At 42.8% G+C, this 25,002-nt stretch overlaps 1 protein-coding gene across 1 annotated transcript in view; it reads right to left on the minus strand.

The window, feature by feature from the left end:
• The window catches only part of LOC108417305 (leukocyte immunoglobulin-like receptor subfamily A member 3), a 118,694-nt gene extending 97,960 nt beyond the window's left edge, over positions 1-20,734 (minus strand). Inside the window, exons 1-2 of the mRNA XM_037534678.1 lie at positions 20,704-20,734; positions 2,642-2,674 (exon numbers count right to left, since the gene is read on the minus strand). Coding sequence (XP_037390575.1) covers positions 2,642-2,674; positions 20,704-20,734 — 64 coding nt within the window. The remainder of the gene's footprint in view (positions 1-2,641; positions 2,675-20,703) is intronic.
• Between the last annotated feature and the right edge of the window lie 4,268 nt (positions 20,735-25,002).

Genomic DNA, 25,002 nt, shown 5'->3' on the forward strand with positions numbered 1-25,002 from the left:
CCTAGGCTGCAGCTCAATGATTGACTTTGTAGTCGTGTCATCGGACTTGTGGTCATGTGTTTTGGACACTCGGGTAAAGAGAGGAGCTGAGCTGTCAACCTGGTGGTGAGTTGGATCAGGTGGTGGGGGAAGATGCCGGTCAGACCAGGCAAACCCAAACGTCTGGCAGAAGAACCTGCCAGATTGATCTTCAACTTACACCTCTGTCAGAACTTTGACCAGATATCGGGGGAGGTGAGGGACATTGACTCAGAATGGGCCATGTTCCGCTCCTCCATTGTTGAAGCGGCTGACTGTAGCTGTGGTTACAAGGTAGTTGGTGCCTGTCGGGGCGGTAATCCTCGAACCCGGTGATGGACACCCCAGGAGAAAGATGCCGTCAAGCTGAAGGAGGAGTCCTACCGGGCATGGTTGGCCTGTAGGACACCAGAGGCAGCTGGCAGGTATCGTCAGGCCAAGCGATCTGCGGCTTCAGTCATTGCCAAGGCAAAAACCCGGGTGTGGGAAGAGTTTGGTGAGGCCTTGGAAAGTGACTTTAAGTCGGCTCCGAAAAGATTCTGGCAAACCGTCAGGCGACTCAAGGGGAAAGCAGTGTGCCATTAGCACTGTATATAGTGGAGATGGTGTGCTGCTGACTTCGACTGAAGACGTCGTTGGGCGGTGAAAGGAATACTTTGAGTACCTTCTCAATCCCCCTCAATCAATAGGCTTGTCTATTACTGAGGCCGAAGTAGCTAAGGTAGTTTAAAAGCTCCTTGGCGGCAGGGCTCCAGGAGTGGATGAGATTTGTCCCGAGTTCCTCAAGGCTCTGTATGTTGTGGGGCTGTCTTGGCTGACACGCCTTTTCAACATTGCGTGGACATCGGGGGCGGTGTCACTGGATTGGCAGACTGGGGTGGTGGTGCCTCTTTTTAAAAAGGGGGACCGGAGGGTGTGTTCCAACTACAAGGGAATCACACTCCTCAGCCTCCCTGGTAAGGTCTATGCAGGGGTACTGGAGAAGAGAGTCTGGCTTAAGGTCGAACCTTGGATTCAGGAGGAGCATTTCGGGTTCCGCCCTGGTCGTGGAACACTGGACCAACTCTTTACCCTCTCCAAGATTCTGGAGGGTTCATGGGAGTTTGCCCAACCAGTCCACATATGTTTTGTGGATTTGGAGAAGGCATTCGACTGTGTTCCCCAGGGTATTCTGTGGGAGGTGGTTCGGAAGTACCGGGTTCCGTGGCTCTTTGCTACGAGCCATTCAGACCCTGTACAAACAAAGCAGGAGTTTGGTTCGCATGGCCGGCAGTAAGTCAGACTCGTTCCCAGTGAGAGTTGGACTCCGTCAGGGCTGCCCTTTGTCACCGATTCTATTCATAATTTTTATGGATAGAATTTCTAGGCGCAGTCAGGTGGTGTCCGGTTTGGTGACCTCAAGGTCACATTGCTGCTGTTTGCAGATGATGTGGTCCTATTGGGGACATCAGGCCGTGAACTTCAGCTTTCGCTAGATCGGTTTGCAGCTGAGTGTGAAGCGGCCGGGATGAGGATCAGTACCTCCAAATCCGAGGCCAGGGTTCTCAGGCAGGAAAGGGTGGAGAGCCCTCTCTGGGTCGGGGATGAGCTCTTGCCTCAAGTGTAGGAGTTTAAGTATCTCGGGGTCTTGTTCACGAGTGATGGTACAAGGGAGTGGGAGATTGACAGGCGGATTGGTGCTGGGTCAGCAGTGATGCGGGCTCTTTACCGGTCTGTTGCGGTAAAGAAAGAGCTGAGCCACAAGGCAAGGCTCTCGATTTACTGGTCGATCTACGTTCCCACCCTCACCTATGGTCATGAGCTTTGGGTAAGGACCGAAAGAACGAGATCGCAAATACAAGCGGCCGAAATGAGTTTCCTCCACAGGGCGTCTGGACTCTCCCTTAGAGATAGGTTGAGAAGTTTGGACATCCGGGAAGGACTCGGAGTAGAGCCGCTGCTTCTCCACGTCGAGAGGAGCCAGCTGAGGTGGTTCGGGCATCTGGTTAGGATGCCTCCTGGACGCCTCCCTTGGGAGGTGTCACAGGCCAGTCCACCCGGGAGGACACACCGGGGAAGACCCAGGACACACTGGCGTGACTATATCGCCCAGCTGGCCTGGGAATGCCTCGGAATCCCCCCAGGGAGCTAGTGGAAGTGGCTGGGGAAAGGGAGGTCTGGGCCTCATTGCTTAGGATGCTGCCCCCACGACCTGAACCCCGGAGAAGCGGAAGATAACGGACGGACGGACGGACGGACGGACGTCTTTGATCTACACTGATCTACTGAACATCAACATGATCAGCTTAATTTACTATTACAAACATATAAACATTATTTCCCTGATTTGAGCCACTTTTTAAATCATCCATTAAAGGAAAGGTTAAAAATCCATCCATCCATCCATTTTCTAAGCCGCTTCTCCGTCAGGGTCGCTGGGGGTTGCTGGAGCTTATCCCAGCAGTCTTCGGGTGGAAGGCAGGATACACCCTGGACAGGTCGCCAGTCCATCGCAGGGCAGACAGACAGACACAGACAGTCACTCACACACTCACACCCAGGGGCAATTTAGCATATCCAAATGTAAAATAAAATGTTTATGAATGTAAATTAAATAATTCACATATACACATCAAATATTTACCTGTTTGTCCACTGTAGATGAGGACAGTCAGCACTAAAGCAGAGACAGAAACAGAGGATATGATGCATTAATATTATAGTGCAGCAAACAAGTTCACAAACATCCTGTTTAGTGGAAAAAAAGTCAGATCAGTGACTTTTCTCAATAAAATATCAATTGTAAAAGATGATGGTGCATTTGTTTACCATCAGAAGAATTATTCATACTTAATGTTTATTTTCTGAATTTAACACATTGAAATGACAAGCAAAACATAAAATGTTTCCTGTGAAAAAGTTATAGCACACTTTACATTTTTTGCCCTTTTTTTCCAAAATATTAAACTCAAGAAATAAACAGAAACTTCACACTAAAATGTGCAGAAAAATGTCATATTTAAGTGTGTTTCTGTAGAGGATGTGCTGACTTTTATTCATTTAGAAAGTCATCAAAACGTCATCTGACCAGGGTGTACAAACTTTTGCATACAACTATAAGCACCAAAATGAAAAGCTACATGTTTTGTATCACTCACACCACTCAGATACAGACACAGCACTGCTGTACACTGACAGACACTCTTCTCAGTGAGAACCCAGTATAATTTCATTCACACAGCTGCTGTTATTTTAGTTCACATTCAATCATTTTCAGAAACACCCCCTTTAATTAATGCCGGTGTCTAAGCACATTCAGACCTACAGTGTCCTAAAATATTGGCACTCCTGGTAAACATGAGCCAAACAGGCTGTAAAACATTCTTTATTGCTTATATTTTTGATCTTTTATTCAAAATATTAACAAACATCTAACCCTTTATTGAAGTACAGTGATTGAAAAAAGAAAATCAGAAAATAAATCATTTTCTTAAATATGTGTGCGCGACAATTACTGGCACCCCTTCATGGCTCGCAGTGCTTAACTGGTGTGGTCAGGCTGCAGTTCACAATGGGCCACTGTGGCCAGCTTCGATGATGGCGTGTTGGCGCTGTTTACTTCTGTCTGAAATTCTAGACTATGCTCACAGTTTTCAGAACGAACTATTGTTGGCCAAAAAACTTTGTGAATGAACTGATGAAACCAAGTGCAAAGAGAGAGAGAGAGAACTTTTTTTCCCCCTTTGGACATTATATTTTGTGTGTGTGTGTGTGTGTGTGTGTGTGTGTGTATTAGCCTGCATATCTGCTCAAATTCACCATAGGACATCGTCACATACATAGATTTTTGAGCATGGTTGTTTGAGCTGAACATAGTTTGAAACTGTAAGGGTCCAGCCTGCACCACCAGCTGCCAGCAGAGGGCGACAGCAGCAAGGTGCCCAGCCTGCACTGCCAGCTGCAATCAGAGAGCGATGACAGCAAGAGGCCATAAGTTCGGGGAACTCCAATTCCCAGAAACCTTCGGGCTGATTAGGTCCAACCTGACACACCTGCGGACTCCCTACTTAAGGTTGTGGCAAACAGTAGCTCTTTGTTACACCTTTCTAGAGGGGTGATCAGTGCAGTACGCAGCCCAGGTGGGCATTTCAACAATAAAAAAGAAAAGAGGGCTGAAAAAAAGAAACTGCCCCAAAACTACAGAAAGAAGAAAAGAGGGCTAAAAAGTATTGTCTGCCCCACAACTACTGAAAATACAAAAGGAGTCTTGAGCTGCTAAATGCTCCAAACTATAGAAAAGACAACAACTGCAACATAAAGTCTACCTTCCCTTCATGCTTCCAGCTGAAGTGAATTTTTGGTTTCTCATTCTTTTATTTCACCTTCGTAGTTCAACCTCTGTTTGAGCTGCTTTCAGCATTTCTTTTGTTTGTCCTTTTCCTGCCTCTTCATTTCCACCACCTTGAGGTGTTTTACCTGTTGTGACCTTCAGTACATCAGTGGTTCAGTACATGGTTGTTTGGGAGGGAAGCTGGTTCTGAGGTGGAAAAGGGGGCAGTTGAGGGGGTGGGGAGTGTGTCCTTGGATCACTCAGATAATCAGTTGACATCCTGGAGCTTGGAGATTCTTTGTATTTAACTCAAATGTTTAACTTTGTCCAGAAAGTTCTGATCAGTTTAAGAATTAAAAGCCAAGTCCTCCATAACCCTGTATCCAACTTATTGTCCAGGGCCTTTGGAAGAAAAACAGCACCACCGGATCACAGATCCACCATCACGCTTCACAGTGCAGATGAAAGGTTTCTGCGTGGCTATTTTTTGTATTCATACCAAACTCACCTTTGGTCACCTTGTGGATAAAAAGCTCTAGTTTGGTCTCATCTGACCATAAAACACCACTGAAAGTTCTAGTAACATTTGACAAACAGAAGCTTGAGTTTGTTGGTCCTTGACAGCAGAGGCTTTCTTCTAGCAATGCCCCCAAACTACATGTGGTTATATAGGTGGTAGTTTACTGTGGTTTGGGGAAGATCTGATAGCAAGAACTAATTGTTGTCTCCAGTTTCCCTTAGTGACCCTTGGAGATTCTTTGTCCATGTCATCCATTCTCCTCACTTTGTATAGTGCCAGTATAGCCATACGTCCTCTTCCTGGCAGATTCTTAACATCTCCAGTTGTTTTCTTAATTCTTCTTAATTATTTCCATGATAGTGAATATAGGCTACAACTGTTAAGCTAATTTTTTGTAGTCATTTCCTGATTGGTGGAGCTCAACATTTTGTTGCACATTTGTTGCTGGATTCTCTTTCTCAAAGTGATGGATGACTGTGTTCCACCTCCTGTATGTTCCCCAGTGAAACAGGAAGCAAAGGCTGACCATTTAAGTGTTCCTAATCACTCAGGTGCAATTTAAAGCATGAAATATGAATGAGAATAAACTTCATTTAGATTTCTAGGGGTGCCAATAAATGTGGCACACATGAATTTAAGAATTTTTTATACATTTAGATTTCATTTTTCTTTGAATGATTAGATCTTAAATAGAGAAGATTTTTGCTAATATTTTGAATAAATCATAAAGTAATTGTTTTTACAGGTCATGTTGCTCATGATTAGCAGGGATGCCAGTATTTGTGGAGGGACACTGAAGATACTACAGTAACCAAAACACACAGAAGCACAGTAACAACTTGATACAGCTGCTCTCACACTGATGAAGACATAGAGGACATTTACTCACAGATTATTACACAGTGCAAAGGGTCATGTGTGTCATAGGAGAAATCATTGAAGTTCTGGGGTATCTTCTAGTACTACATTTGACCCACTGACAGAGGAGGAGGAGGAGGTTTCCACAGGAAATTTCTTTTGGGGGTCGTGCTGTGGGGGTGCTGTAAGGATATCTCACCAGTCCTTGTTTTGCCAGGTGGGATGATGGGGAACACAGTGGATACAGAGTTCTCTGTGGCAGAAGGTCAAAGTTCTGCCTACTGTTTTGGAGATAAGGAGACAGAGTGGAACTCTATTGCCGCAGGCCTGCCTGGCTCTGTGGATGTCGTGGCAGCCTGCCTGGTTCCATGGACATAACAGCAGGCCACTTGGCTCCCTGGACATTGCAGCACGTTCCAGCAGAGCAGCTTAGCCTGCACTCTAGGATTTCAGTACAACCTCCAAGCTCCTTGACCGCAAGGCCTCAGAGTTTCCTAACCTGCCCATGGTCTCAGCATCTCCTAACGTGTCTTTGGTCTCCATGTCTTCTAACACACTAGTCCATGTGTCTCCTGTTCCTGTGCCCTGGGTGGCTTCTGTTTCTGTTGTTGCTTATGGTCCTGTTCCTACACCTCGAGCGGCTCCGAGAGCTGCTAAAGTTGTTTCGCTGTCATGATCTCCTGTGCTGAGCTCTGATCTGGTACTGGTTTACCAAGGCACTCCATTGTCAGCTTTTTGGCTTGTAGCTCCTGTGGAGGGCTCCTCATGTTGCAGTGCTGGCTTCCTGAGCTGCTCCAGTGCCCGCTTTTAGGATAAATTCTCCAGAGCTGGTTTCCTAGTGACTGACTCTACCAGTCTACAGTGCTGGTCCTGTCCCTGTCCCATCTGATCCAGTTAATGGATTGCCCATTCCTCTGGACTTTCTGTTGGCTGGGACCGTGCCTCCTTATAGTCCAGACCCACCATCTTTGCACTTCAGGAGCACTTGTAGAGGCATTGTTCTGTCATGTCTCCTCTAAACAAAAACAAAAGGGGGGCTAACAAAGTATCAGAGAAACAGATGGACTACAGTCTGTAATTGTAGAACTACAAAGTGAACCTATATAGTAAGTGGAGCTGATAAAATGGACAATGAGCGTAGAAACAATGAGGTGGTCATAACATTGTCTGAATCTTGAAAGAAGTCACTTCGCACTTGCACCCTGCCTCAGCCTCTGTTACACAAAGACTCTGTAATATAATACAGTGATTTATTGGTAAAGTGGGACACTTAATATTGTTCCCCTTTTTTTTTCTTCTTTCTAATTACTTACAGCACAGGGATATAAAAGAGTAGCAGAAAATGTAGAAAAACATTTGTCAAGATTCAAGAGTTTTATTGTCATGTGCACAGCAGAACAGGCATTGTTACAATTAAATTCTTACTTTGCTGTTCCTCCATTCACCATATATACTCTTAAGAGAATAAAAAAAAGAAAATATAAGAATAACTCTAAAAGCCATAGTAAAAGGTAAAAGCAAAAAAAGTGTACAGTATGTGCGAAGTTGAAATAAAATTAAAGTTACACGTGCGTATGTGCAAATAAGTGTAGCAGCTGTTCATAATGTGCATCAAGTGACAGATGAAAACAGAAGTAAACAGTAAACAATATTACTCTTTGCAGTAATAGATGTAAACAATATTGTTCTAACAGAAGCAGTACAGTGCAGGTAAGGTGAAGTTGTTGAGTGCAAGGTTAAATCAGTTCAGATTGGGAGGGGGGAAGAGGTAGTTAGTGAGGTGTTCACCAGCCTGATGGCCTGTGAATAGAAACTGTTGGTCAGTCTAGTTGTCCTGGACTTTACACTCCTGTAACGTCTGCCTGAAGGTAGGAGTGTGAAGAGTCTGTGCTGGGGGTGTGTACTGTCCCTGATGTTTTGTGCCCTTCTGATGACCCTGGTATGATAAATGTCCTGTAGTGTGAGAGAGGCTGCTCCTGAGATGGACTGGGCAGTTTTTATTACACGCTGGAGAGCCTTCCTGTCCTGAGCAGTGCAGTTTCCATACCAGACAGTGATGGAGCTGGTAAGAACACTCTCGATCATACTCCTGTTGAAGGTGCTGAGAATTTTGGCTGGCATGCCAAATTTCCTCAGCCTTCTCAGAAAGTACAGTCGCTGCTGGGACTTCCTGATGATGAGGTGTGTATTGTGAGATCAGGTGAGATCCTCACTGATGTGGATGCCGAGGAATTTGAAGGTTTTCACCCTCTCCACCTCTGTCTCACCAACATACAGGGGTGTGTGTGTAGCTCCAACGACTGTAGTATCATCAGCGAACTTGATGATGCTGGTGTTGTTCTGGGAGGACACGCAGTCATACGTGACTTTCCTTATATTTAATTTATTTTGTCCCACTTTGCCATTTGTCAGATTAGCAAAATGAGAGCGAATTTTGTGACATCAGCATAGAGAAGTTAATTAGTTAGTTAATAATTTAATTCTTCTCTTAGCCTAGAACATGTACCCAAATCATTCAAATTAGCAGTGATTAAACCTTTGATAAAGAAGCCAAATCTTAACCCCAGCGAATTGTCAAGCTACAGACCCATTTCCAACTTATCATTTATTTCTAAGATTTTAGAAAAAGCTGTAGCCCAGCAACTCTGTTCCTGTCTACATAAGAACAAGATGTATGAAAAATTCCAATCTGGTTTTAGGCCCCAACACAGCACATAGACGGCTCTAGTTAAGATAACAAATGATCCTCTGATCAAGGCCACGTATCTCTGCTGGTACTGCTCAATCTAACTGCAGCTTCTGACACTATAGATCATTCTATTCTTTTAGACAGACTACAAAGCATGGTTGGAATTAGAGGAATAGCGTTATCCTGGTTCACGTCCTACCTCACTGACCGGTTTCAGTTTACACAATTAAATAATGCATCATCTAATTATACAGAAGTGAAATATGGAGTTGAACAAGGTTCTGTTTTAGGTCCTCTGTTATTTACATTATACATGGTACCATTAAGCTTAGTTATAAATAGACATGGAATTAGTTTCCACTGCTATGCTGATGATACACAGCTGTACATATCAGGCAAACCAGAAGATAAATCCAGATTAAATAAAATAGAAGATTGTGTAAAAGATATAAGAAACTGGATGCTGCAGAATTTCCTTCTTTTAAACCCTGATAAAACAGTTCTCCTTCTTGGTCCAAAGGCTGCTCAGAATAATTGCTCAGATTTATTAAGTTAAATCTTGCTGACTTCTCTGCAATACCTGGTTCATTAGCTAAAAATCTTGGTGTGACGATTGATTCAGATCTAACGTTTAATCAACACATAGGTAATATTACAAGGACAGCATTTCTTCACCTCCAAAACATTTCAAAGTTAAGAAATGCATTATCCCTACATGATGCTGAACAATTGGTTCATGCCTTTTATAACTTCAAGGCTAGACTACTGTATTGCATTGTTGTCAGGATGCTCCAACAGGAACCTAAATAAACTTCAATTAGTTCAGAATGCTACAGCTAGCGTACTCACTAAAACCAAGAAATTTGATCACCAGACCAGTTTTATCAGCATTACACTGGCTTCCTATCAAATTCCGTATTGACTATAAAATTCTCTTATTGACGTTTAAAGCCCTGCATGGTCTCTCAGCAGAATACCTGCAAGATCTTATTTCTCATTATGAACCGCCTCGCTTACTCCATTCACAGGATGCTGATTTTCTACTGGTTCCTAAAATTCAGAAGACTTCAATGGGTAGAAGAGCTTTTTCTTACAAAGCCCCCAAATTGTGGAATAATCTCCCAGTTAATGTTTGGGACTCTGACACAGTCTCAACTTTTAAGTCTAGACTGAAAACATTTGTTTAGTTTAGATTTTGATAATTAGTCTTCCCCTTTAGATAAAGGCAGGAGATACAGGGGTTCATGGGCATAGAGGCTTATGGTAAACTGTGATGTTGGTGCTGTTGACCCACCACTTCACGCAATCACACAGGTTTGTTGACAGTGGAGTGGGGGGATCCCAGTGTCTCAGGGTACTCTCATATCTATGCTACCTTCTGGTTCTCTCCTTTTAGTCTGTGCTGTTATAGTTAGATCTGCCGGAGTCACCAACCACACTCTGGGGGAATCCTATTTATTAGTCATACTCCTGACCAGAACTAATTTTGTCTCTTTACTCTTCCTGAGATAATGACTGCCCTCCCATCCTGCTGAAGTCTGACCATCAGGACCTCCTCCTTACCATCACCAACCTGCTCTCCTGTGCAACACCCTCAATTACATCACTGTGCCATCCAGATGCACCAGCATTGAGATAGGATGGGACGGTTTCAGCTCACTCCCACTTTTCATAAAGACTCCGTCAGAAACTGCCTCTACCAGTGCAGTTTCTAAAGCTTTACCATCCCGTCTTCAGAGATCCTCTTAGCTTTTATTTGGTATTTAGCTTATTAAATTGTAAACACTGCTTGACCAGAGGAGGATGGGTCTCCCCTTGTGAGTCTTGGTTCCTCCCAAGGTTTCTTCCTCCAGACTGAGGGAGTTTCCTTGCCACCGTCGCCTCTGGCTTGCTCACTGGGGGATATATGTTGTAACTGTGTGTTTTCAAACTTCTGTAAAGCTGCTTTGTGACAACATTGTTATAAAAAGCACTATACAAATAAACTTGAATTGAATTGAGGAGGGCTGCAGAACTTCAGTCCTGGATGGTATTCAGCACAGTTTAGTTTTCTTTACTTGAACACACCCTCCAAACCAGGCAATTAACAGATAAATGTAATCAGGTGTATTTGTGTAGGTTAATCACAACTCTGCTGGACAATGGCCCTCCAGGTTGTCAATGTGGAACAAGACTGAGGGAACGCCATGATTACCATCACAAGAAGTGCCACAGCAGAAAGGCAGAGGTCACCAACAGCCATAAACTTCACCCTCACGGTGACCAACCCTCAAAACACAACAGCCCAATATGCAATAAGCCACAAATAACACGCATCTTTACACCGACAAAGACATTCAAACATTACAGTTCCTTTTTAGGAGGCTTTTTCTGTGTGGCCGCTCCCATGGCCACAACTCCTGAGCCCCTCAGGGGCAGCGACAGCCAGTAGTGGATTGATACAGTATTACTGTTAAACTGGGACGGCCACACAAGCCATTTTAAGAAGACTTCTCTGTCATGACATGCTTTCAAATAAATCAATAAATGCAATATTTATCAACAGTAATGATTACAATAATCAGTATTAACTACTGGCAAATAGATTTTCATGCCTGGTAAAAGGAGATCCAGACATTTGTTTGCTAGCTGGACAGATTTGGTTTGAGATTTTTTTTTTTTTTTTTTTCTGTAGACACTTGGATATCAGCCATAAATATAATTTTAATACATATTACAATTAAAATAAATTTTTAAAAATGTTTTTAACCAACGCCTCGCTGGTGATCTGAGAATTTGACGAGGCTACTAGTTTAAATGTGTCGCCAGAGGAGTTACTGTGTGAGGAAAACATAAAAAAATCTCTAAAAAAAGTTAAGTCATTATAGGCTCTGTGTACCTTCTGTTCATTTGTATAAGCACTTACATAGTTTGTACAGGTCAAATATACAAAAAGAAATGATATGGGGAAGAAACTGAATTCCCACCATCCGATGGGGGCTTTGTGCTCCCCAGATCAGCTGCTCAAGTTTAAGAGGTTTTCTGTCGGTGTTGTCCCAAACTCCCCTCTGTGTGTGCACGTATCTTACAGGCATGTCAGCACTAAATTTTCCATTCTGTCTTTCAGTCATAATGACCAGTACTGTAGCCTCTTGGTGAAGGAGACTCAGGAGAGACTGTCGTTCTACTGGAGAAGCACTCTTTATTGATGCCTGCAGAAAAAGCTCATACAGGGCAGCCCATTAGCACTGAGGTTCAGCTCCGCTCCCTCTGGGCTGTGGTGTCTGTGGCGCTCTATGATATTCGACGTTATGAGGCTGGTATGTTTGTCTAAGTTAAGGGGCCCTGTTCTAAAGGTCAAGATCCCCTGGGTGATGGGCCCCTCGCTCCCTCTCTCTCAGTACCAGACAGATGAGATCAAATAAATAAGTTCCATATGCCCTTCCTGGATCGGGGCCTTGTCGTGGCGGAAGGGCTTGTGTGGTCTAGGGATCTTCAGAGCTAAGTTGTCGGGAGCAATATGCTCCTGGTAGGGTCTCCCAGGGCGAACAGGTCTGGAGTGAAGACCCAGACTAACACGATCCAAAGTTTATTCTCCATGAATATTGTACATAAATCGTGTACCCTGCCCGGGAAAGGGTCACCGGGACCTACCCCTGGAGCCAGGCCTGGGGGTAGTGTTCTATGGCGAGCGCCAGGTGGCCGGGCAGCCCACCTAATCCGGCCGGGCTCAGCCCGAAGAGGCAACGTGGGGAGGCCATGTGGGCCCACCACCCGCAAGGTCCAGAATGGGGGAGCGGTGCAGTGCCATATTGGCAGTGGGAGATTGCGGGGAGGCCGTAGTTGGCCTAGGCCCCTGCAGCAGAAACTAGCTCTTGGTACATGGAATGTAACCTCACTGTGGGGGAAGGAGCCGGAACTTGTGCAGGAGGTTGAGAGGTACCAACTAGATATAGTTGGGCTCACCTCCACCCACAGTGTCGGCTCTGGAACCAAACTCCTGGATAGGGGTTGGTCTCTCTCCTACTCAGGCGTTGCACAAGGTGAGAGGCGCCGGGCGGGTGTGGGGATACTCACAAGTCCCCGGCTGGTGACCAAGCAGTTGGAGTTTGTCCCGGTGGATGAGAGGGTTGCCTCAATGCGAATTAAAATCACAGAGAGGAAAACTTTGACTGTGTGTGCGTATGCACCAAACAACAGGTCAGAGTATTCAGCCTTCCTGGAGCGAGTGGACGGCCTGCCCGATCTATACCTGAATGGCGAGTTGTTATTGGACTTCTGTGCCAGGCATGGATTGTCCATAACGAACACCAAGTTCGAACACAAGGATGTTCATAAGTGTACATGGTACCAGAGCTCCTTGGGTCAAAGGTCAATGATCGACTTTGTTGTCGTTTCATCTGACTTGGGACCATATGTTCTGGACACTAGGGTGAAGAGAGGTGGTGAGTTGGATCAGATGGCAGGGAAGACTGATGGTCAGACCCGGTAGGCCCAAGCGAATAGTGAGGGTGTGCTGGGAACGACTTTCAGAGGCCCCTGTTCGGACTGATTTCAACTCCCACCTCCGGGAGAGCTTTTCTCATGTCCCGGAGGAGGTAGGGGACATGGAGTCTGAATGGACCCTGTTGAAAACCTCCATTGTGGAAGCTGCCAGGTGTAGCTGTGGCCAAAAGCTTGTGGGTGCCTGTCAGGGCGATAACCCAAGAACCTCCTGGTGGACACCGGTGGTGAGGGAGGCCGTCAAGCTGAAGAAAGAGGCCTTTAGGGACTGGTTTCCCCGAAGGACTCCCGATTCAGCAGATAGGTACTGACAGGCAAAAAAGGTGGCAGCTGCAACGGTGGCTGAAGCAAAATCCAGGGCATGGGAGGAGTTTGGTGAGGCCTTGGAAAAAGACTTTGGTTCGGCCTCAAAGAGGTTCTGGACAACTGTCCGGCGACTCAGGAGGGGTCGGGGCAGCTGGGCCCAAGCTGTATTCGGCAAGGGTGGAGAAACTCTGACTTCGAATGAGGATATTGTCGGTCGGTGGAAAGAGCACTTTGAGGAACTTCTTAATCCGGGAGACGTGCCTCCCTCACGGGAGTCAGGGCCAGAGGCGTCTGGATTGTCAAGTTCCATTTCCCTGGTGGAGGTCACTGAGGTAGTTGGTAAGCTCCTCAGTGGTAAGGCACCGGGGGTGGATGAGATTCATCCAGAAGTGCTTAAGGCTCTGGATATTGTGGGGCTGTCATTGCTAACACGCCTTTGCAATATTGCATGGACCTCGGGAACTGTACCCTTGGACTGGCAGACTGGGGTGGTGGTCCCTATTTTTAAAAAGGGGGACCGGAGGGTGTGTGCCAGTTATCGGGGTATCACACTGCTCAGCCTCCCTGGGGAAAGTCTATGCAAAGGTACTGGAAAGGAGACTCAGACCGATAGTTGAACCTCAGATTGAGGAGGAACAATGTGGATTCCGTCCCGGCCATGGAACAATGGATCAGCTTTTCACCCTCTCACAGATTGTTGAGGGGGCATGGTAGTTTGCCAACCCAGTCTACATGTGTTTTGTGGACTTGGAGAAGGCTTATGACCGTGTTCCTCGAGATATCTTGTGGGAGGTTCTCCGGGAGTATGGGGTGCCGGGGCTACTACTCCGGGCTATCCAATCTCTGTACTCCCGGAGTGAGAGCTGTGTCCGTATACTCGGCATTAAGTCAGACTCTTTCAGGGTTAGCATTGGTCTTCACCAGGGTTGTGCTCTGTCTCCACTCTTGTTCATGATATTCATGGACAGAGTGTCCGGGCGTAGCCGGGGTCAGGAAGGCATTATGTGTGGAGGCCGGAGGGTGGCGTCTCTGCTATTTGCAGATGATGTTCTTTTGGCGGAAAAGGATCGCATGCCCACTCCAGGTAAGGGGAAAGGACCTGCCCCAGGTGGAGGGGTTTAAGTATCTTGGGGTCTTGTTCACGAGTGACGGGAAGAGGGATCGTGAGATCAGCCGTAGGCTGGGACAGGCGGCAGCAGTAATGCGGTCACTGTACCGGACTGTAGTGGTGAAGAGGGAGTTGAGCCTCTGGTTTGGTGAAGCTCTCTGTTTACCGGTCGATCTACATCCCAACCCTCACCTATGGTCATGAGCTGTGGGTAATGACCGAAAGAACGAGATTGCGAATACAAGTGGCGGAAATGAGCTTTCTTCGTCTGGTGGTGGGCTACACGCTCTGCGATAGAGTGAGGAGCTCGGTCATCCGGAAGGAGCTCAGAGTAGAGTCACTACTCCTCTGCATTGAGAGGAGCCAGCTGAGGTGGTTCGGGCATCTGATACGGATGCCCACTGGACGCCTCCCGGTGGGGGTGTTCCAGGCACAGCCTACCGGGACAAGACCCCGGGATCGCCCTAGGACCCGCTGGAGGGATTATGTCTCCAAGTTGGCCTGGGAGCGGCTTGGGGTCCCCGGGAATGAGCTGGGGAAAGTTGCGAGGGACAGGGTCATCTGGGATTCTCTGCTCTCCCAACTGCTACCGTGACCCTGTTTGGACTAGCAGGCAACAATGATGGATGATGGATGGAAGTTCCATATGTTGTGCCTTAGTTTCACGAAAACAACCACCCTATATAAAGCATGGGGTCAGAGCTGTTTTTCAGAGGAGTTTTCATATTGGCGTTGAACCCTCTCTCAGGCAATCCATGATGCCGATCTTCTTTTGTAATAAACCTTTTTATATACAAGTAAGAGTGGAGGGAGGTGCACACAGGTGAATTATATCCTTAGCAAGAGATGCCACGTAAAGGAGATTGGAGTTTGTAAAGTGGTAACAGGGGAAAGTGTAGCAAGGAAGCATAGGGTGCTTTTCTGTAGAATGAGATTAGAAACAAAGAAGAGGAAGAGAGTGAAGACCGAGCCAAATATTAGATGGTGGAAGCTGAAGGAGGAGGAAGGTTGCAGGCAGTTCAGGGAAAAATTGCAACAGGCCCTTGGGGGTCCTACCTGAGGACTGGGAAACTACAGCTAAGGTGGTGAGAGAAACTGGCAAAAATGTGTTGGGTGTTTCGTCTGATCAGAGGAAAGAAGACAAAGAAAGTTGGTGGTGGAATGAGGAAGTCCAAGAGAGTATTCAGAAGAAGGCAGCTAAGAAAAAGTGGGATAACCAGAGAGAGGAAGGAAGTAGGCAGGAGTACTGTGAGGCTAGTCGCATAGCAAAAAGAAGGGTGGCAAAGGCAAAGGCTCAGGCCTATGAGAGGCTGGACAGTAAAGAAGGAGTAAAGGACTTTCGTTTGGCTAAACAGAGAGATAGAGTTGGAAAGGATGTACAGCAGGTTAGGCTGATAAAGGATAGAGAGGGAAATGTACTAGTGAGTGAACAGAGAGTGTTGAGTAGATGGAAGGAGTACTTTGAAGAACTAATGAATGAGGAAAACGAGAGAGAGAGGAGGACAATGGGGGGAGTGATGGTGGATCAGGAAGTGCAGAGAATTGGTAAGGTGGAAGTGAGGGCAATTTTAAAAATGATGAAGAATGGAAAGGCTTGTAGAGTCTGTCTCATGCTACCATGAGTGTGAAAGCACCACCAACGTTCAAAAGTGACCAGAACATCAGCCAGAAAGCATAGTTACTGTGGTCCCCACCTGCAGAACCACTCCTTTATTGAGTGTGTCTTGCTAATCGCCAATAATTTCCACCTGTTGTCTATTCCATTTGCACAACAGCATGTGAAATTGATTGTCAATCAGTGTTGCTTCCTAAGTGGACAGTTTGATTTCACAGAAGTTTGATTTACTTGGAGTTATATTGTGTTGTTTAAGTGTTCCCTTTATTTTTTTGAGCAGTGTATGTTAGGGTGGTGCAGGACATGTATGAGGATAGTGAGACAGTGGTGAGGTGTGCAGTTGGAGTGACAAATGGTTTCAAGGTCAAGGTAGGGTTACATCAGGGATCAGCTTTGAGCCCCTTCTTTGCAATGGTGATGGACATGTTGACAGATGAGGTCAGGCAGGAGGCTCCATGGACCATGATGTTTGCAGATAACATTGTAATGAAGGAATGAAGGTCAGTAGAGACAAGAAGGAATACATGTGTGTGAGGGAGGTGGAAAGGTGAAGATGCAAGGAGTAGAGGTCGTAAAGGTGGATGACTTCAAATATCTTGGGGCAACCATCCAGAGCAATGGACAGTGCAGAAAAGAGGTGAAGAAGAGGGTGCAGGCAGGATGGAGTGGGTGGAGACTGGTGTCAAGGCTGAAAAAAAAAAACAATGGTGTAGTTTGTTTGTATGCTGGTGAGTAAGGCAAGGCAAGTTTATTTATATAGCACCTTTCATACACAACGGTCATTCAAAGTGCTTTACAAATGAAAAAATACAGAAAAATGTAATTATGTAAATAAAATAAAATTTATGTAAATTAAAATTTAAAAGGAGATAAAAAAAAAGCGTAGCGTCTTCATACAACACTAGTAAATAAATGAGACCGAGGACGCAGTGTGGATCAGCTGGTCTGTTTCTTTACTAACTCACTTTTTGCAGTGTGCAACAACAAGAGAGGGCGGGAGGACACTTAATTCAAAATAAGAGTCTTACTGAACTGCAACACAACACACAACCAGTTCCCACTCGATCACTAGTTGACGAACAGTGTCTGACGCAGCTTTTCACTGAATGATCTGCACCTCAGCAGGTGGCACAAATTTAGAAGGAGCAATAAGAAAAAGGAGCGGCGGATAAAGTACATTATAGGAAAAGTATGAATGAGTCGACTTTGAGGATTTAGGAGTAAGTGTTTGTGTTTTTAGGATGTTGAATTTGCCGGGTGCTTTTTTTTTTTTTTTTTTTTTTTTTTTTTTTTTTTTGTGAATTTGCTGTGTGTGTGTGTGTGTGTGTGTGTGTGTGTGTGTGTGTGTGTGTGTGTGTGTGTGGAGATCAGTGAGGATATTATGTGTGCGTGAGTAAAGAAACAAGTATTTATAATAATAAATATAACTATAAAATAAATCAAAGAAAATAGTACTAGGAAATACAGTCTGTGGGTATGATATACTATTTAAGATAATATTATTATTATTATTATTATTATTATTATTATTATTATTATCATCATTATTATTATTATTATGAATAAACTAAATTTTCTATATTGAAGATGTCTGGTATGAAATTATAACTTGGTGTTTAAAGGAGGAAAACGTCTGTTATAGATAAAAATGACCTAAGTGCGCAAATCATATTGAATGGCTTATTGGACCTCGTGGGCTTATAAGATACTGAATTCTTGTCTGTTTCTTCCCTCATCCACCGATGGTGTGGGGGAGTTGAGGAGCAGGAGAAGGAGGCGCAGATGAGAAGGCAGCTGGCCAGTGCATCACACGGATTGAGGCTTGCTGACGACAGCGTGTGCAGCTCCTAAATCCAGTTTGATCAAGGCCAGTGCGGTTTATCCACAAACTCTTAACAAATACCTGCATTCGAAATATATGTATGTTTATTTATAGTCATTATTGTTGATACACTTTAGTCTGCTTTCACTTAAAGGCTATTATAGGAATATTTCTCCATTTGGGGATAGTAGAGTACATCCATTTGTTCACGTATATATAAGATCCTACATGCTGCAGTCAATTAAGAGAGGCTTGGCAACGGACTGACCAGTTAATGCTTTTAATTTATTAATTGAGTATAATTATTTGGTTTAAACTCCGTTACAAATGTGAGTTTTATTGTTGTGCATGGTTTATTCTGATCTGAACTGTGTTGGGGATTCAATATTGAGACTATCTGATGATTCGAGGTTCATGGGTGTGGAGTCATGTTGCATGATGGCGCAGTTTTTATACAAAAAAAACACATATAAAACGTAACACAGCCTCCCACAATGCCAGATCTAATCTAAACTAATGCTGTCCTCATCATTCTTTAACCATGACAGTCTGATTTCTGAGCTCCTGCGACCGATGGGTGCACTCTGCGGTTTATTGTTGGTTAATTTAAAGCAGTTAAAAATCAAGCCTTTATTCCACTGCTGTTTGTTTTTGATTTTATAATCTGTGAAATTGTAAAATGAAGCTATTTCTTGTTCGACTGAGAATAACTGTCAAAGCCAGAATTGACCCCTTTGCCATTTTTAAATATTGGATTTTGAAATGAAAATCAAATGAAGGTACACAGACCTGAGGACCAGTCTGATGACCAATGGGCTAAAGAAATGAAGTGTTGCACTCTGACTGTAAATTTTAACAATACTGTAAATTGTGACTCCCATTTTAACAGAATCACATGAAACATCTGGAGGTTCTAAGAAGATCGTTCTGCCTTTGTTTATTTCTTTTGTATTATTTCTGTAAAGGAGATGTTGAGCTTGTTATAAAGGTTTGCTGAACTGGAGAAAGTAATGTCTCTGAAAGTGTCCCACTGCAGCAACATTCACCTTATATTATATTAATCTGAATAAAGTAAATTCAGCACATCAGTACGTTTATCACGGAGCACTGGCAAAACACTGCAGAGTCTCACAGTATGTCCACAGCATCACTGACCACCACCGCTGATACTGTCACTAATACATGATGAACCTACAGTAAGATCTACTGAATTATGGTGTTACAGGTTGGACACACTGTGCTTTACCAGCAGGAGCGATAAACTCATCTTTCACAACAGAATTGATTTCTTACCAAGGAAGAAACACAATGTCCTGCCAATATACCTGCTCGGGTTAAAGGTCTTTTAAATAATCAATGAAATAACGAGATGAACACAGATTTGAAGACCTGAAAACTTCTCCAAATGATCCATTTTAAATATCATTACAGATTACACTCACTGCCCACTTTATTAGGTACACCTTGCTAGTTAAAGGTTGGACCCCCTTTTGCCTTCAGAACTGCCTTAATTCTAAACATCTTTAATAGATGTTGGAAACGTTCCTCAGAGATTCTGTTTGTTTATTTGAGTTACTTTGTCATTTGCCCGTCTGGCACCAAGAACCCCCCCCGCCACGTTCAAAGTTGCTTAAATCCCCTTTCTTCCCCGTTCTGATGCTCGGTCTGCACTTCAGCAAGTTGTCTTGACCACCTCTACCTGCATAAATGCAATGAGTTGCGGCCATGTGATTAGCTGAATAGCTATTTGTGTTAACAAACAATTGAAAAATACGAAATTGAAAAAAAAAACCCGAAAAGATGTACCTAATAAAGTGGCCGGTGAGTATATTGGATACCACAGTAATGCTTATAAAAGCTGCTTTAAATCCTGGCTGTAACCGTCACCCACAACAGAAACAATTGGGAACATACTGCAGATGTTGTGGGATGTGAGGATCTTCATGTCTTCTGAATAAATGTTACTAACATATCTGCTCTGATTGGGAAAGAACTCTCTGTGGATCCAACTGTATTATTGCTTAATGAAGACTATAGTTTAGCCCTGACAGGAAAACTAAAGAAGATCTGGATCACTGGTTTAACATCTGCTAAAAATCATTGCACCTTGATGTTTTTCCCACATAATCTTAGTGTACGACACTATTTCTGCTACATGACCACAGTACTGTTAGAATCAGCTGCAGCTACAGTCAATAATGCTGGAGCATCTACTCTTCAGACGTGGAGACAGGTTTGTTTAATGTGGTGAAAAGATTGAAGCAAAGGGTATGAAGCACATTATATAAGCCAGCATCTTTATTTTAATGTGTTCACTCATTTTATTACTTAACATCTTTTTATTGTTTGGTCAGTGATGTAAAGTACAGATGAAGGGGATGAATGGACCGGTCAGATGGGGGAGGGTTGTTTTTGGATTGCTTCAGTTCTCAAATATTTTAATAAAATGCTGTATGACAGAAAATGAAAGAAAAGGTTGATAAGTCACGCAAACTTCAACTTAAGAAAAAAATGAATGGAACAAATATGTAAATTTGTATCCAATGAATTTGAATGAGGAACACGCATCACCAAAGGCATTATTAATCAACAACACAAAAGTGAGTTCAGTTTTCGGCCATGACTTATTATTTAAAGTCATTTAAGAGTCACTCAGACGTGAGCTGTCTATTTTAATTAAATAATAATTTACTAATTATTAACCTCATGACTTGACACACAAATACATGTTCATTGATAATGACCCACAATGCAGAGTAGAGCTCATATCATTTTCTAATAAACATGTCAAAGGACCTCCAACTGAAACTCTCCACACTCTGAATTCAGCATGACAGAAAAGCTTGTAAACCATCTGAACTACATACAGTTACTGAATCCCACAGAAGCTGATCATCTCAGAGCCCTCAGACTGAATATTAACAACTTCATACAGCAGCTCTCACTCTAATGAAGACATAGAGAACATTTACTCACCGAGTATCACAGAGAGAGACCTGAACTCCATACTGTCCCCGTAATGACTCACTGACTGACTGACTGACTGACTGAGCAGTGCGTTCAACAATCAACTTCCTGTGTTCTTACACTCACAGCACACGTCACAGAGAGAGAGAGAGACGGAAAACAATACAATTCAGGAAAACTGAAAGGAAAAACTCCCGAGTGTCATCATCTGGATAAATCATCCAAGGATAAGTACTTACATCCTTTAAAACATTGTTTTCCAAATATTGACCTTACAAGCTACAGTGCAGTGAATAAGTATTTACATCCTCATATTTTTCTATTTTTGCAGATTTGTCACTACGTGGTTTCAGATCCTCATAAAAATAATTTTCTTTATTGAAGAAAATAAGTTTTGTAACATCTACATTAACTATATGTAAGTGTCCCCTAACCCTAATAACTTCTACCCTTCTTTGTAGATTTACTTTAATTTATCCATATTGAGGAAGAACTGCCCCTTTAAGGTCCTTAAGAGTACAAGTCAGGACTGTGACTAGGCCCCTCCAAAACTTTAATCCATTCAGAGGTGGACCTGGCCTTGTGCATTGGGTCTTATTGTGTTGTGTAACCCATTTACACTTGAGCGTCAGATCACAGACCGAAGACTGGATGTTGTTCTATATTAGAGAGCAGAACTCATGGTTCCATCAATTATAGCAAGCTGACCGCATCTTTTAGCAGTGAAGCATCCCTACACCATCATACTACCACCACCATGTTTTACTGTTGATATGATGTTAGTAGAATACAGTGATAGCTTTACACCAGATGTTATGGGACCCGGAAAAAGTTCCACTTTGCAACTCTTTCATGGAAAACTCTTTCTAGTGGTGGAATCATGAACACTGACCTTCTCTGAGATGAGAATCATCTGCAGTCTCTTAGATGTGCATCTGGGTTTTGTGATTTCCTGGATGAGTTGCTGCTGTGCTCTTGGAACAATGTCGATAGGCCTTTCACTTCTGGGAAAATTTATCATTGTTCCACAAGTGTTCTTTATTTGGAGAAAATGGCTCGCACTGTGGTTCACTGGAGTCCCAGAGCTTTGGAAATGGCTGTGTAACCTTTTCATGACTTATACATTTTAATAACTCTTCTTAATTTTTGAATTCATTTTCATTGTGTCATGGTGTGCTGCTTGTTGAGATCTTTTGGACTACTTTACAGAGCTGGAAAGGTTCTGTTTAAATGATGATTAGATTCAACAGGGCTGGCAGAAATCAAGCTTGGGTGTGTCTTCTTGAATTGATCCAAATGATCAACTACTTATGGTTAATTGGTTGATTTAGTAACTAAAGAGAAGCAAATACTTTTCCACACAAGGCCAGTTGGCATTGAATAACTTTTGTCTATATTAAGTGAGATGATTTTAAAAAATGAAAAGACAAAACAAAAAAAAACCATCTTGTTTACTCAGGTTATCTTTGTCTTTGTCTACTAATTTTTGATTCAAGATCTGAAACAATTCTGTAACAAATGTAAAAAAAATAAAATAACTAATAAATCGGGTAAAACTTTTCATTTTACTTTTACAGTTACTTTTTCACAGCACAGAGCTTTTACCACTTTGAGTGATTTTACCAGATTAAATTATTTTGATCAGTTTTCAGTGGAATTAAAGTGTACTTTTAAAAAGACTTTACAGACTCATACAGTATCTGAGAGAAACTGGCCAATGAAAGAGCACATTAGAGGGTCATCACATGGTCTAAAATGTCCCTAATCTGCACTAATCCAGAGACTTTACACTAAATATCAGTCATTTAAGGGAATCTTCATGTGCAGTATTTTCAAACAGACTCGGCCGAGTCCTGAAACCATGTGCATCCAAATATGGTAGATAATTTGAAAAAGGAAGTGCAGAGAGAGCTTCATCTCTTTCTATATTTGACGCTAAACATGACTGGGTGAGAGATGTTACTGATTAGCATGCGAGCGGTCGGTAAACATGGTTCATCATGTGTTAATGGGGTTTAAGTACAAACGGATCATCAGTTCTACTCTTAGAGGCAGTGAGAGGCCTGATATCAGATTTAACCCCCTCTGTGCTGCTCTGGACTCCAGGTGGAAGGTGCACATGTGTGTTTCACTGCATGGTGTGATTGAGTGCGGCTGCGTAGGTTATGTGTCTCTTTTGATTTCTCAGATCATTTACAGTTTACTTTCTAGTTTTTTTCTTCTGTTATTTCTATACAATCAGTTTGTAATTTGGATTAAATCTAAGTAAAAGAACACAGTCAGAGCTCAGTTGAGGCCCACTGTCGTCATGGAGCTTTCTGCATCACTGAGTTTCGATTCCTCTTTAGGTGAAGGTGTCATTGCCACTATTTAACTACAGAAGTCAGACCACAACCCTCTAAATAACTCCTCTCTGCTCTTAAACCTGAAACTTCTACTGGATTTCTGTGGCTGTATGACCAGTGAAACAGTGCTCAGTTTTTTTTTTTGTTTTTTTTTTAAATGTAGTTCATATTCCTGCTTCAAGGTCAGTCCACACCAACTCTCCTAAGGCCTGTCTATAGGCTACATTTTATTGTTTTCAGTGCAGAAACAACCACAACAACTTGTTGAAGCTATTATTTGGCAAACATGAGGCACTTTTGTGAGTCAGCAGTATTTGGGGGATTGAGTGCACTCTGTTGGATCTTTTTAGCATCATATAGGGTACAAACTGTTACACTGACAACAGAACACAAGAACTAAATGTCATACAGTGATCAGTACAGCGATTCTGAGATTTTGAAAGTTCTGTAGTGTCCACATAACATGGATCAGTTTTCACACACTAACTATATTCTCCTGAGCTTGTCCTGCAGAAATGCTCCCACTGTCTGCACACAGGACTGCAGTTTTTTGTTTGTTTTTATTTATTTCTCTTTGGAAGTATCTGTATACATGAACAGATACAAATGCCTTTACTGTTTACTTTACTTTTAATAACAGCAAAAACCTGTGAAATGTACTGTGTTACTAAAGTGACAGCAGAGCACGAGGCCTTTTAGCCCCTCCTCCACCTGTCAAACCCACAAAGCTGAACCAACATGGAGAGAAACCACAGTGACAGTTTTAACACCCGTGCTCGGAAATTCTGACACAGACAAAACGCACTTTGTTCAAGAGCAGAAAAGATGTTATACTTCATTAAAAACGATGTTAAATGTAATGTTAACCATTAAGTTAATGTCATAATTGATAGTAGTCATTTTTGTGAGGTTACTCTAGGCTTCTCTTGTCTTATAGACTGTGTTATGTTAAATAACACACTGCACAAATATGCCATATGTAGATCACAGTATAGTCTCTATGCAGTTCTGCAGTCAAAGCATGAAGGTCAGCACTGATGCCCTGGGGGTTGATTTCTGCAAATGGCTCTCAAGAAAAATATAGTTTATATTTTTGATGTTTTAGTGTTTTTTCCATAAAGTCTTGCAAACTAGTGATAATCAGTTGTAATTAAAGTGAAAACACAATGTTTGTGCTTGGTTGTAATAAAGACTGACAGCATTAAGCAGCAGTGCTTAGCCAGTCAGTTAATGCTACCTTTTATGTGTATTAGCATTTGTATGATTTTTTTATATATTGTTATATTTTTATATATTTTTTATATATATTATATTGTATATAATAACATAGAAACCAGAAATGAAGCACCTGCCCTGCCTGTATTAGAAAAAAAGAATTAGGTTTGGTTTCTACACATATCGACTGTACTGAGATCATTTGTTGACTTTTGCCACATTGATTTACAGCATTTTTCGGTCTTAACGGTCACCACATTTATCAATATTGAGATACTTTGCTGAGAAACTTGATAAAATACATGACATTGTTCACTTTAATAATGTGGTGTGTTTTTATATTGTAATATTGACATGTGAGCCATTATATATCGTGATAATAATATTCAAACTGTAAATGTTCTTCATTCTTCTAGTTTTACTTTATACATTTTACATAATAACTGCATAACTGCTAAAATAAGTTCTGTGTGTTGGCTGTAGCCTCTTGACCTTGTCCCTCCACTTCTCAGACCATGTTTGTACCCTTGGAGACCGACATCCAAGACAGGTAGCCTATATAGACTCCTGCACCTGTGAATCCTGAAGTAGCGTCCTTACACCCACTTGTATATATTTCTAGGAAGAAGTAAAAACGTAAGCTCTAACTAACTGACCTCTAATCCTCTAATTATTGTTGTGTATGATGACTGTAACTTTCTAGGTGATGCTGAATTTGCTTTGTGTGCACAACTGAACATTACTGTGT

The sequence above is a fragment of the Pygocentrus nattereri genome, chromosome 2 (genome assembly GCF_015220715.1).
Source record: "Pygocentrus nattereri isolate fPygNat1 chromosome 2, fPygNat1.pri, whole genome shotgun sequence".
Classification (NCBI taxonomy): domain Eukaryota; kingdom Metazoa; phylum Chordata; class Actinopteri; order Characiformes; family Serrasalmidae; genus Pygocentrus; species Pygocentrus nattereri.